Source organism: Phaethon aethereus (assembly GCF_964289735.1).
Source record: "Phaethon aethereus genome assembly, chromosome: 2".
Lineage (NCBI taxonomy): Eukaryota > Metazoa > Chordata > Aves > Phaethontiformes > Phaethontidae > Phaethon > Phaethon aethereus.
The window spans coordinates 72698423-72713782 of record NC_138582.1 but is presented as its reverse complement, the minus strand read 5'-3'; the positions used below and the strand labels follow the sequence as shown (position 1 = coordinate 72713782).

General features: G+C 39.2%; 1 protein-coding gene across 1 annotated transcript in view; it reads right to left on the bottom strand.

The window, feature by feature from the left end:
• LPCAT1 (lysophosphatidylcholine acyltransferase 1) overlaps window positions 1-15360 on the bottom strand; it is a 67927-nt gene that overhangs the window by 13927 nt on the left and 38640 nt on the right. The window contains 1 exon segment of the mRNA XM_081996553.1: window positions 2583-2708. Coding sequence (XP_081852679.1) covers window positions 2583-2708 — 126 coding nt within the window.

Below are 15360 nucleotides of genomic sequence, written 5' to 3'. Positions count from 1 at the left end.
CCTAAAAGCCACTGTTCCATAAGAAAGGGGAACAACTATTAAGGCCAGAAGATCCTTAATAGTTCATAGGGAAAGTAAATGTAGAGATTAGAATGAACACAAGTTTGACACAATAGGAACAAATCCATTCAAATCAGAACTTAAGGATCTCCTTGCAGGCAACGACCCTAAAGCAGCTCATAAAAAGTATCTCATAAAAAGATGGAGATGAGACTTAATTATACTGTATTAACACTTTCTGAAGGAGAAAATATCCAAAGAGGTCTTTAATAAGGCACAAAATCCAAATAAGCTTCAATGTCTAGAACATGGTCAAAGTCAAAGATCCAGTCAAACTACAAATAGAGAATCACTTCAAACAGCAGGGTAATCAATTGTGGAATAAATCGTCAAATAAAGCAGAGGGTTTACAATTTATGGAAGCTACATATAGACTGCATATAAGACTGCGTATAGCTTAGTAATCAGCTCATTGGTCAGATATAGATTATCAGGCTCAAGAAAAGCATAACGGCTTGAGGATGAATACAGAATTTGAGAACATGAGACTATGATCAACTGATCTCATTGATACAGCAGTCATTTTATCACAGAGTTCAGTACAAGGCAGGTGAGTTTTTGCCAGATGTACCTGGCAGCTGTATAGCTGTTAAGAGAGCCCAAGCTCTTCATTAGATGAAGCATGAGAACTCGCTGCTGTGGCTGCATAGCTTCTGGATTGGCCCCCATCCAGCTGAGCACAGACTAACCAAATTTTACAGACAACGTTAATGAATCCTGTAGATACATAATGCGAACAGAAATAACTCTCCAATGTAGCAAACTGAGGTATAACTTGATTTCAAAGAATCTAAACCAAAACCAAGTCTGGATTTGCCTTACTATAAAAATCCTGCATTAAAAACTGGATGTTACCTTGAAAGTATGTTATTGCTCAAAAACAAGTACTAAGACTGTATGCAAAACCCACTGGATATAATTTACTTTTCCAATTATGTAGGGATGTGACTGGATGATCTTAATGCCTCCCTGGCCTCAAAACCTTTGAATAAACAGAACAACTGCATCATCATCAAACATGCATTAGAGATGAAGTCATATTGCAATCTTCATCCAATTGTGCCAGAAAAATACCGTCGTAACAGCCTTCTTACTGGCACATATCCAAATCAAGACAAGATAATATTTCACCAATGTACACCTGCTCAAACTAGATAGAGAACTTTTGGGTTGTGGGGAACCTCACTCAAATGCACGTAATTATTTTAGAGGCCAAAAAAAACCCCCAGAAAAGCGTAACTTGAAAGAACAGCTTAAAATTGAGCAGACAAAGCCAGACAATTTAACAAGAGGATTAAACTGAATCCCTGGATTATCAACTGCATAATAAGAGATGTGGGTGGATTTTTGGGTTGTTTTTTGTTTTGTTTGCTTTTTTTCCTTAGTACTGTAAATTCATAGCCTTTGGAACAAAGCAAGAATCTTTGTTCCCCTTAGAAGTCTCTCTTGTCCTACTGGAATTCTTTTCAGATGCAGGTCCCGCCAATGAATTAACATATGCTTTCCATCTGAATGCATAATGTATGCTGTCCTACATTCCTTACTCTCCAGTAAGATCTTTCTCTTCTTTTTTTTCATTTATCTACACAAGCTGGAAGATGAAGGAAAAATTATTGAAAGGAAATAAAGTAAAAAATGGAAACATGAAACTATGCTCTATACTTTCAGGTGAGGAGACAAAAAATGGGAAAGTATGTTTGTATATTAAAGTGCTTAATAGGATGTGGCTGTAAATTTAGCTTGTGGTTCTTTAACAGTATGAGAGGAGAAAAATTGGAAAAGAGCAGCAACAAGTTCTACTATTTGGTTTATATGATTTTCTTCACTGTTTGCTGAAGCTTTTCTGAAAGGTAAAGCCAGAGGGAACTGACAATATAAGAGAGGAGCCACACTGCATATACTAAGCTACAGTTTCATTAGAAAGTCCATCTAGCAGTAACCTACTCAAAAGATCAACCACTTTTTCGTGCTTCTTGGGAGAGGGTGACCCCTCTGCCCTCACTATTATAACGTTAATCCAGTCACAGGACTGCTGTGGCAGCACTGTTCTCCCTTCATAGATGTCACATGAAAGGGCAATTGACTCTTAACTGTATCAAGTATTAGGAACTCCACAGTATTCCTGACCCTCTCCAGGAGGTGTCTTCTAGTTTTGTTCAGTACTGAAGACTTCAGACACACTCTGCTCACTTGTCAGACTGAAAATACGAATTTTAAAACCTACTCTACTCATTAGGATCTACTCATTAGTTTTGTTCAGTACTGAAGACTTCAGACACACTCTGCTCGCTTGTCAGACTGAAAATACGAATTTTAAAACCTACTCTACTCATTAGGATCTAGGGGTGCTGCTCAGAAGCGGAGAGCAGTATTGGTTTAATTTTACATTAGTGTTTCCCTGATTGTAATACGACAACATTCCATATATTCCTAAGTGCAATATTGTTACATGAAGGGAAAAATGATTTAAAACAGATATATAATAAAGATGCACCTTATATATAAATATTGTATATGCTTACCCAAGGCTTCTCACAAGCTTTGCAAATTCTAAAAGACATGTGTCTGAAGGCAGACGAAGTTGTCCTTCAGCCAAAGCTAGCTGACAGTCTTCAAATGTATAGTCTGTCACTGAAACTCCCAATGCCCTTGAATAAACCGAAGAAACACAGTAAGCAAGATAATCTAAGAAAACGGAGCAGAATCACCACATTTTTTTTTAATAGCAAGAAATCCTGTAACAATTATGCTCTCTATTCTGAAGAACAATAAGGAAGAGCTCATAAAAGAAAGTTCACATACAAAGAATGAAATACAGTACTCTACCCATTGCGGGACGTCTATTTTTAGTTTACAAGTAAAATACTTGATTAAAATATTAATAATATTACTTTAAAAATACTTGATTAAATTACTTTACATGAAAATATAAAAGAACACAAGGGAAAAACTGGGCAGTGCATAGACTAAAATTCCTTAATACTTTCATAGAAGTGAATAACAAGGGTTTAAAAATTATTAATCTAGAACAAAATCACATATTTATTAATAATTATGTTAAATATTTATATTATTATTTCACTAATATATCAAGAAATCAATAATCACTACAGCAGAACAACTATTACCTTCAGGTAATATTAAAGTTATAAAGCAGACAACATTTCTCTATAAAGAATGGCTAGAGCATAAAGCATAAAAGCAAGTAGAGTTAAACTCCAAGCAAAGACATATTAAAGTGTATGACATAAGAAAGGTAGAAGAAAAAAAAATACACCCAAGTTTTTATATGCCAAACAATTAAGTACTTATTTTTGCTTTACTTCTAACTTGATGCTCTCTAGTAACAGCAGCACCAAAATATACTTCAAGGAAATCCTGATATTGTAGTTCCACTGCATTTGCTGTGCCAAAGTTGAAAGAAAGACACTTTGGTTGGAAAAAGACTTTAGGAATTCAGTGTACAAATGTGAGATGCAATTTAGCAAGCAAATACTGCTCCATGTAAGTTACTCATCTGTCATGTTTTCTATTATACTTGATTTTGCGTATATTAGCACAGAACATTATCTCCTTCGTGCAGCCTTTTCTAGTTTGATGAGGTCTTCACAAAATTTTTTTCTTGACTTACCTTCATTCTTTTCATCTACAGGTTTTTCTACGTTACTACTAACGAACTTTTTCATCTGTGAAATTAATATACCATAATGGCAAGATTGATACAAAACCCCATGGCATGCCACAGTCATTTTGGCTTTGATGAAAACTCTGCATTCAATTCTATGCTTTATCATAGACAGTTTGATCTGTAATGGCAGCTACCTCTCATGCAATAACCACTTAATTTCTGTTAAGTCCCCAGAATCCCGTTACAAGGCCTCTCTTGTCCACCAATCAATTGTCAAACTTCAGAAATTCTAATACATTAGTAAGACATGCACTTAACATTAAAGCTACTGATCAGAGTTTCTCTCTTCTCTCTAAGGCTGAGAAAAGAAAATATTCAGGAATACCACCTCACTAATAGATATTCAAGCTCAAAAGTACCAAATATGTTAAGAAATTAGATATTATTTATAAACTGCTTATGAATAAAACAAGAGCATACAGGGTAGTGATTTTGAATGAACAGCCTCCTCCTTGCAAGAAGGAACAAGAAACAGCAACAAACAAAAGGAGAAAGCCAACTAGACCAAAAAGATACAGGTACATAGAAAAGGCATCTTAAAATCCTGCAGACTACTGAAGGCTAAATTGCCTCATATGGGCAATCCTAAGCAATTAAATTCCGTTTCTCCACATTTTTCACTTCTTGATCTGTTCCTGCTTCATCACTCTACTTCTCCTAGGAAGTGTGTCCTAGAAGTATTTGCAAATCAATAAACCACCTCAATAGAATGGATGAGAGGTTCTTGTGGTATCATATTTCATTCCATAATCTTATGGTCAACATAGGAATGAATGTTGTGTAAAATCCAGATGAAAAACTGCCCTATGCTGTGGGGATATAAATCCATTTCCAAGTTACACCTGACTTAGAGATCAGGTATTGCAGGTCCTGTCAATACCTATATTGCATCGTATTCAATGTAACACTGTATTATACAATATGAAATCATTAGTATGATACAATACAAAATCAATTTTCCTTGGAAGAAGAAAAAGGGATGGATGAAAGAAGAAGAGTCTATCCTGCCAGTTTAGATTACTTCCTATTCCCTCTTTTGTACTGTGTGCATGCTAGATCATCCTTATAAACTTCCCTGTCAACTGTCAGTGAAATAGCTGAACTCCCTAGGACAGGAAGGACACACTATAAGCAGTACTATCCAGTGTGGCTTACATAAGAGAATGTGGCAATAACCAAAGATCTTGTCCAGCCTGGCACATTACACCAAATTTCATCAGATCTTAAGGCAACAGCAGGTGTAGCACACAAAATACATACAGGAACTTACAGGCAATCAGCTGAAGCACAGAAAAGGGGAAGCTGGTTAAAAAGAAGTTAAAAGAAGAAACTGAAAGGGTAAAGTGTTCATTTGTGGTACAAAACAACACGCCATATTAGGGAACCAGGAGAAGTGACAAGACACTTATCAAAAAAGATTCTGAAAGGACAAAAAAAATCCAATATGACTTGGCAACTGATTAAAGGTGGCAATTAGAACTAAAAGACTTTTTCTTTTAAAAAAACCCATGTTCTCTCAAGAAAAACAGAGAAGACAGGCAAGTTAAAACACAACCATAAGGCAGCAAGCCAAAGTAAGAAACAATAACTTGTTAAAATTAAGAGCTAGAAGCTTTTCAAACACATCAAAAGAAAGATGACTAAGAAAGATCAGGCCACTCAACCTGGGGGGAAGGTAGAAGCCTGACTGCCATCCCAGAACCAATGCCAAATTTGAATAACTTCTCCTAAATAATGGTTCCCAAACATGTTGAAAGATCCCAGCCAAAGAGGAATTAAAAAAACAAACACAAAAAACTAACAACCAAAACCAAACTTATGATACAGAACAAATTCCAATCAAAAGCAGGGATTATCTCAGACTCAGCCAAACCATAAGAGGAAAAGTACAACCTGCATCTTTTTATAGCTATGGGCACTTACAGGAGGGGCAGTATTTGGACCAGACATATAGTGCTATTAGTGCAGGAAAATTCCCACTACAATTAATGCATGCATGTATGCCCACTGTCAACACATACACAAAACAGAATTGAGAAGCATAAAAGCATCTTCTCTTGCTCACCTGTTGGGCAATTTTATAGCCTTTGGACTTCCAAAAAAAGCAAAATTTTGAAAGAGTGTGTTTATATATACATCCAGACTTTCAGAATTACAAAGATCAGAAGCAAAGAAGGGGAAGTAACAACTTTTGCTCACAGTAAAGCTGAGTCATAGGATCAACCAAGGCCAGACAAATTAGAGTTCAAGGGGCTCTTGAGTTCAGAAGATAAATCACCAGCTCTATAGGGCTAGCAGTTTAACACAAAAGGGCCTTGATTTCAGCTCAAAACATTGGAGAAATTGAAGCTGGGGAACATAAAAAGTTCATTATCTGTGCTAAGACTTGTGAATTTTTCAATTTCTTAGAATAAGGACCAGCATACTAGAGTTCACTGTAAAGCCTGGGTACAACTGCAACTCACAGGATTTTCTACAGAACCAGTAACAGAACTATTCCAACTCATCTCCTGGGCAATCATCCTCAACTTCAATTCAACTACTAGGAAAAAAAAAAAAGATCATTTCAATTTCAGATGTGAATTGCAAGTGCAACCCAGTATTTTTAATAAACTAGAAATATAACAGCTTTTCCCATATCTTCATTTGGAAGCATTTTTTTCACCTTTTCATCATACTATGTCTGCTTTCACAGTCAGTTAATCTGAGTCTGGCCTTTTTATTGTTCAGCAATTTTATATGGGCAGATGTGCATGTCTGGCTTGACACACCTTGAGACTTTCTCCTTCCCTCCCTTCTCCAAAATGCTGGCTATTTACCTGTCCTGATATCACACTACATGACATTCCAAGGTCAGCAAGTCCCTTCAAAAAAATAAAACTAAACAAAAACTCAAAAGCCTTCTTGCAAACCCAATCTATTACACTCAACAGTTGTACTTGTTATATACCGACTTCTCACACCAAACAGCTCCCTAGAGTGTGCAGTCACAATATAAAAATAAATTACCAGCTTTCTCATTTTCTGTATACCGATCCACCATACATACAAAATTCTGAACATAAACCAGACTGTGACTGCTGTAATATTATGCAAAGTGAGAAAAAATAGTGCAGGCAATATTGTGACATTCTGAATCCACACTTCAACAAAAACATTTTCAAAATGTTTTACATTGTTAATAAGCAGAGCTGTGAACTAATCTAGAAAATATTCCACAGGCTGCTCAAAAAATCAACCCCTTAAATGAGCTATAGTCTTTAGAGGATGCTGAAGATATTAAAAGGATAGCAAATTTGGTATTTTACTTCACTATCTAATGTTTAGGAAAGAGACACACAAAACATGGTGGACAAATAACCCCAGCTTTAGTAGTCATCTTATAGGAACCTCCTTGCTTGCAAAGTAGCAGGGCTTATTGACAGGGCTTTAAACTAGACTTGAAGGGGGAAGGGGATAGTATCAGGCTTATTCATGACAAGCTGTGGGATGATGTGCCAAAGTTAGAGGGATGGGGTGCTAGCGAGGGCTCTCAGCCTGTTGCTTTGAGACCTGCTGGCTACAGTGCAGCACATGAAGTCTTAAAAAAATGAGCCAGGGGCTCCTGGTAACAGAAGCCAACAGGGAAACACCAGTGGAAGACCTTAAAGGAACAAAGGGGTGTTCCTCCAAAATAAACATGGTGTCAGTCATCGGTGACATGGCCAACAGCCCAGCTGCCAAGTGCCTCTGCACCAATGCATACAACATGGGCAACAAACAGGAGAAGCTAGAAGCCACCATGCTGCTAGAAAGCTACAACCTGGTTGCCAGTACTGAAACTTGGTGGGATGAATCCCACCTACAGGCTGTTAGGGAGGGAGGAGACGTTGCCCTCTACATCGAGAAATGGATAGTGTAAAGAGCTGTCTCTGAAGAATAGCCATGAGCAGGTTGAAAGCTTGTGGGTACGAACCAAGAGACCAAGACAACAAAGGGAACCTTGTGGTTGGTGTCTACTACAGGCTGCCCCATCTAGGGGAACCTATCAATGAAACCTTTAAAACAAGGATCTTACTCCAGCTACAGGAGGCATTGCACTCGCAGGCTCTTGTCCTGCTGGGGGACTTCAACCACCCTGACATCTGCTGGAAAAGTAGCATGGTGAGCTGTAGGCAATCCAGGAGACTCCTGGAATGCATTGAGGGTAACTTCTTAAGCCAGTTAATAGACAGCCTTACCAGAGGGGATGCCATACTGGACCTGCTGGTCATGAAGACTGGTGACGTCAAGATTGGAGGCAGTGTGGGCTGCAGTGATCGCACACTGGTGGAGTTCACAGTCCTGAGGGATATGGGGGGCAAGTGAAGAGTAAAATCACAACCTTGAATTTTAGGAAAGCAAACTTCCAGCTCTTTAGGGAGGTAGTCAATAGAACCACCTGGGAAACTCCCCTCAGGCACAAGGAAGCAGAAGAGAGCTGGCAGATCTTTAAGGACGCTTTCCATAGAGCGCAAAAGCTCTTGATCCCCAGGTGTAAGAAGTAAGGAACAGAAGGCAAGAGGCCAGCATGGCTGAGTCAAGACCTGCTGGTCAAACTAAAAGGCAAGAAGGAAATGCAGAGACAGGGGAAGCAGGGAAAGGTATCCTAGGAAAGAGTACAGGGACGCTGTCTGGTTGTGTAGGGATGGGGTCAGGAAGGCCAAGGCACGGCTGGAGCTGAACTTGGCAAGGGATGCAAAGAATAAGAAGAGGAGCTTCTACAGGTATGTCAGCCAGAACAGGAAGGTCAAAGGAAGCATATCCCCCCGATAAGCAAGACTGGCAAACTGGTAAGAATGGTTGAGAAGGCTGAGGTACTGAAAGACTTCTTTGCCTCAGTCTTCACTGGCGGTCTCTCTTCCCACACCTCTTGAGGGGATGGACTACAAGATGGGGACTGGAGGAGCAAAGTCCCTCCCACTGTAAGAGAAGATCAGGTTCAAGACCACTTGAGGAACCTGAACATACACATGCCTATGGGACCTGAGGAGATGCATCCCAGAGTCCTGAGGGAATTGGCTGATGTAGTTGCCAAGCCACTCCCCATCATATTTGAAAAGTCCTGGCAGTCAGGTGAGTCTCTGGAGACTGGAAAAAGGGAAACATTGCACCCATTTTTCAAAAAACGGGTAGCAAGAAGCACCCTGGGAGCTACTGACCCATCAGCCTCGCCTCAGTGCCTGGAAAGATCATGGAACAGATCGATCCTCCTAGAAGCTATGCTAAGGCACATGAAGGACAGGGAGGTGACTGGAGACAGCCAGCATGGCTTCGCCAAGGGCAAGTCCTGCCTGACCAACCTGGTGGCCTTCATGATGGAGTGACCGCATCAGTGGACAAGGGAAGAACTACCAATGCCGTTTGTCTGGACTTCTGTAAGGCTTTTGACACAGTCCCCCACAACATCCTTCTCTCCAATTTGGAGAGATGTGGATTTGATGGGTGGACTGTTGGGTGGATGAGGAACTGGTTGGATGGTCGCATCCAGAGAGTAGTGGTCAACAGCTCAATGTCCAGATGGAGATTGGTGATGAGTGGTGTCCCTCAGGGGTCTGTATTGGGACAAGTACTCTTTAATATATTCATCAATGACATAGTGGGATTGAGTGCACCCTCAGCAAGTTTGCAGATGACACCAAGCTGAGTGGTGTGGTTGACACACCTGAGGGATGGGATGCCATCAGAGGGACCTGGACAAGCTCAATGAATAGGCTCATGTGAACCTCATGAAGTTCAACAAGGCCAAGTACACGGTCTTGCACCTGGGTCAGGGCAACCCCCAGCATCAGTACAGGCTGGGCGATGAAGGGATTGAGAACAGCCTTGCCAAGAAGAACTTGGGAGTACTGGTGGATGAAAAGCTGGACAGGAGCTGGCAATGTGTGCTCGCAGCCCGGAAGGCCAACCCTACCTTGGGCTGCATCCAAAGAAGCATGGCCAGCAGGTCAAGGGAGGGGATTCTGCCCCTCTACTCCGCTCTGGTGAGACCCCACCTGCAGTATTGTGTCCAGCTCTAGAGCCCTCAGCACAGGAAAGACATGGACCCATTGGAGAGGGTCCAGAGGATGGCCACCAAAATCATCAGAAGGGTAGAACACCTCTCCTATGAGGACAGGCTGAGAGAGTTGGGGTTGTTCAGCCTGGAGAAGAGAAGGCTCCAGGGAGACCTTATTGCAGCCTTCCAGTACTCTTTAAGGGGACCTACAGGAAAGATGGGAACAGACTTTTTAGCAGGGTCTATTGCAATAGGGCAGGGGGGTAATGGTTTTAAACTAAAAGAGGGCAGACAGACTACATAGAAGGAAGACGTTTTTTACAGTGAGGGTGGTTAAACACTGGCACATGTTGCCCAGAGAGGTAGCAGATGCCCCACCCCTAGAAATCTTCAAGGTCAGGTTGCATGGGGCTCTGAACAACCTGATCTAGTTGAAGACATCCCTGCTCACTGCAGGGCAGCTGGACTAGATGACCTTAAAAGGTCACTTCCAACTGAAACTATTCTATGACTCCCAAACCAGACACTATTTGCACCAGTGTGGTCTAGAATCAGTACATCTCAGCTCTAATAATTTTATGCCTGTGTTAGTGAATGCCACAATTTTGCATATTTTTTTAAAGAGTATTTCCATTTACTTTTAGTTGACCTACTGCTGAATGCCTTCTAGGTCTTCTGCTATGGAAAGTAACAAATTTGACTTACTATCTATTTCTCGAACACTTGTGATTTTAGTGACCTTCAAAACAACACCCCATTTTTTTTTTCTTTCTCTTTTTTTTCTTTCTTTGCCAAGATGAAGAGCTTTCACCTATTCAGTGTTGCAAGGCCAGGATAGATAGCCCGTTTTCTCTCCTTGGACTACTCCTACTTTATGACATTCTCCAAGCAATTAGAGGGCCAGTCATAAGACTTGAGAGTTCACATCAAGAATATAGTATCTCATGATGGTTTAATTTTTAGACAGAAAAAGAAGCTGCTAACAGCTGCATTTATCCCTTGTGTTAAGAAAATGGGTCCTGTAACTGTTGGTCTGGATAAGATCTTGTAGGCTTGTACATCATGAATCTTCAAGGGGTAAAAAATGCAGCAGTGTCTCTTTGTGTTGTCAGAATTCAAAAATCTAGTTCAAACCAGACTGCTGCAAAATATTACTTCAAAAAATTTATTTCATGAGAAAATAAACTTAGCAAGAAGCTGCACAGTTAACTCTGTTCAGCAAGTACATTTGCCTAAATGCCACACTTACAGCATTCACAAAAATAGAGTGCACAATGTAGTTATCTCCTTTTCTGTATGCAACCTGAAACCTACACAAATGGATGCTTGTTAACTCCAGCACTTCAGTAATTTGACTTACACTGATCCTCATGTCTTCAGTGGTATAAAGAAGACCAGAAGAAGTCCTGAATCTCAAAGTTTAGTGCTGAGCATCCAACCAGTGCTTCTGCAGAATCACATATAAAAACTTCAGACAGCACAAGCACAGAGCATAGCAGTTTTTCCAAAGTTACATTTAACCGGCCACTGAAAATACAACAGCCATGAGATAGATCAGTAAGCTACTGTAAACCCACATCCTCAAGACTATTCTTCAGCAACTAGCATTACCCTACCCCATACTGCAGCCAAGATCACATTTTGATGCTGTCAAAGCCTGCCAGAAAAAAATGCTACCTGGTTTTGACTATGTAGAAGATGACAAAAGGTGAAATGGGCACAGAATACTGTCTCTAGCATCTTTGTCCTTCACCAGCATACTGGAAAAAAGGATTAATTTCTCAAAAGCAAAACCATAATCCTCATATGTCAAGCTGATAAGAGTTACTGCTTTAACAGTATGACATGCTCCAATAAGGGGAAAGTGATCCTGGCAAGCACTTGATAGGGAAAACATAAGGAAGACTTGTTTTCAAGTTCCATGTTTAACACTCTGCACCTTCAATTGATTTGAGCATCTACTGTAAATATAAAAGCATGTCTTTAAACGTTTGTGTAAGTGGAGAAGAAAACCAAAGTTATTGCAAAAATGCAAACCAGACTATGACATTTTAGTATTTCTACAGGAAGTCTGCCTTTCTGGTCTCACCACAAAAGAAACTTCAAAACTGCTGGCTAGTGTCATGTATGTAGTTATAATGCTGAGTTCTAACAGCAGAAAGATCAGAAAAGAGAAATGCTCAAATCAGAATCACTGACAGAACTTCAGTTCTGAGGTGCTTAGTTTTGAAAAATCAAGGCGCAAAGGCGTCCAGTTTCCATCAGTTTTCAGTCTCAACATCTGCCATATGCATAAAAAAAATTTACAAAGTTGCAATATTTTAAACTGCAATTTTTTTTGTATTTTACCATCTATATCATATTATTCCCTATTTTGAAGATAATCTCTGTAAGAGAAGCTAACAAACTAAAGCAAAACAAATCGTATTTATATGTTAATAAGCATCCAACAGATCTGTGTATAATTATCTAAGCAGCTTACATCTGTAATTATGGGCGAGGTTACTTTAGACTTGAACAAAAAGCCTGCAGTGCAGATTTTCACAATTAGCTGCCTGTACTACCATGGGCTTATTTGTGTACAAAATGGATAGTGCCAAGTACATGCAACTAACTAGAAGCTGAGCTACTCACATACTCCTTTTAAATATACTTGAGCTCTAATTGATAGTAAGGTAACAAACAAATTTTGTTTTGCAAAGCGGGAGTGGAAAAGTTACCTATTTTTATTTTAAAGCAGCATTTCTATACCCTAAACAGTACTTTGATTACTTTACCACCGTCAGATGTCTTCCAGAATAAAAGTGCTAATGAAAATTAGGTATTCAAGAATCTATTCAGCAGGCAAAAGACTACAATCCCACAATGAAAAGAGACAACTAATATTTTTTTTAGGGGAAATAAAAACACCAAAAACAAACGAACTTCAGTAAATTAGAAAAACTGTGATACATAAAAATAATATGGAAAGGTAAAGACAGAGAAGAAGTTGCAATTGATACAGCTACTAAGCATAAGACTTTTTAAAGCGTAAGAAAAATATAAACGGTGACATAACCTATTACTAACTGAGGATAGTAAAACTGCCATGAGGCAAAAAAAGATGTCATATGCAATAAATACGTTACTTGAGGAAACAATTAGGGGGACATATCTTACAAATAAAATGAAGTACTCTCAAATGCTTTAACAGTGGTAGAGATGTTTCCTTTATCACTGAAGAATTTTTAGAAATAAACATTTGTGATGGCAAGGTCAGATGATTTGTTCCTGATAATTCTAGAACACTTGGGGTTGAATCCTCAAGTCTACACAATGATCATTTTACAATGCTACCGTAGTTCCAGTAAATCATAAGTTAATACTTCGAAGGTATTAAAAAGAAAAAGTTTAAAAAAAATGTATCAACATAGGCCAGAAAGCTTGACACAACTGGAAAATATATAAAAGAAACAGTAAGTGCTGAAATTAATAAAGTAACTGATCAAAATAATCCACATTGACTACGATCAATGTAAGGTGATAACAGCTCACACTCAGGACGACCAAAATGATGATTTTGCAATTGTGAGTACTACTTACAAAAGCGAGCCAATATAATATATGTCTACATGGCATGACTTACTAGCATGGTGGTTTCAGAATTGTATTAGAGCAACAGAGAACACATCAAGTGAATTTAAATTCAAGATATCACCAAAGTGTATTTAATTTAAAGAGGGAACCTGTATGGACTGTTGCCATATTTATAGCACTCAAAATTTTCTGTGATTCAAAAGTGATTCTAAACACACCTCCTGATGGCATGTTGTGGATAAGATGGACATTGATTAAACAGAGTAGAACAGCAAGGCCAGAAAGACCAAAGACAACAGACTCGCTCAAAATAGGTTATATGAGAAAAATAAAATCCAAAGCATACTGATAGGGAATAAGTAGGGGTCCATACTTTAAACAGTAGACTAATCCAAATCTGCACATACCTTTTGTGCAGAATACAAAAATGATCCTACAGAAGACAAGCATGGAGTAACTATTCAGCAGCAGTGGCTATCCTGCATGAGTAATTCCAGTTCTGATTACAGATAATCCCCAAAACAGAAAAAACAGTGAGCTGAGTGTCTGTAACAAGACTGCACATGATTCTAGTTTTTGGCCCAATGCTACTGAATAAATATCTGCCAATGGGAAAAAAAGGTTGAAGATCACAGACCTTAAAAAACTGGTAATTGCATAGGTGAGATTAAGAAATCCTTTTAGAAAGAAAATTTGGATTTTTATAGATGCTGTAAAGCAATCAACCACGAAGGCTTGGATCTTGCTAATCCTCCTGATGAGAAAAACTAATGAAAGACACCACTAGAAGTCAGCATTGCACATAGTAGCCACAGGTGCAACTGAAAGGTCTGTAGAAGTTGTGAGCCTTAAATTCATTTCCTACCATGACAGTGTCCTTTAAAAAAATGGAAATGTATCACCTGGATTCCTGTGGAATTTAGTAACAAGATCAGTGCACAAATACTGAAACACCATCAATCAAGAAGAGATCAGCTCATATTACATTTGAATTAATTAAAACATAAACTAGGTTTAGTTTAGAAAAAAAGTCTGTGAAATGAGGTCCTAAAGCAGTAGGAAAGGGTGCTTGTAGAACAGTGATCCAGACTGAGTAACATCTGGTCACAACATTCACATCACTGAGATGATCATCCCCAACATGGTCCAGCAAACAAGAAACAGGGAGCCAAAAGGCCAGGCTCACTTTGGATTTCACTTTTTGGGCAAGTAAATTAATTTGTCCTGCAAGAAACTAATGTCCTGAGGAAGCAAACCTCTGTGAATGACAGCAATTTCTTTGGCAAATATTCAATTTATATATAAGTGAAAAGGAACTATCTAGAGACCCCCATCACTCGCACCTGTGGCTGCCCACGGAAAATCTAAACAAATAAGACTATACCAAAAATTCTCCATAGAGTCAACAAGTAAAAGCAGCATAAGAATCAGAAAGCCCATCAAGTGCTTTGTTCAACACTTAACAGAAGATGTTCACAAGACAAGATTATGATGAAGACAAACAGATTTCAGGAGTGGCAATCATATCTCAGTAAGTTCTACCAATTCCCCTTGAAATCAGGAGCAAGAGACAAGGTTCTGCTGCAACACTGGTTCTAGACTCAAAAATGCATTATTATCTGGGACTGTCACCTCTGCTGCTGTAAAATAGCCAGCAGCATTAGACTCTTCTTCCAGAAGAATAGGGGAAAGCAGGGATGCAGGGGAAAGCAGACATCTAAACAGATCCTGAACGGACCTCTTGACATCAAAATGGTACCCTGTCACCAATTCAATCTTCAAGAAAAGGAGACAAATTTAGATGAAGCAATAATACTGATCTTTATTCAGCAATGCAGGGTGCAATGATAGCACTGAATAGCAGCTGAGGTGCTAGAGTTGCAACTGCTACAGCTCCAGGACAGACTGACAGCATGTGAGCCTATCTCACCTCCTATATCAAAAGCTACCTGAACGAACTGGGAGAGTCTGGAGAATTGCCACTAGAAGTCAGCAACTGGAAGTGGTCAGAATAAATAAA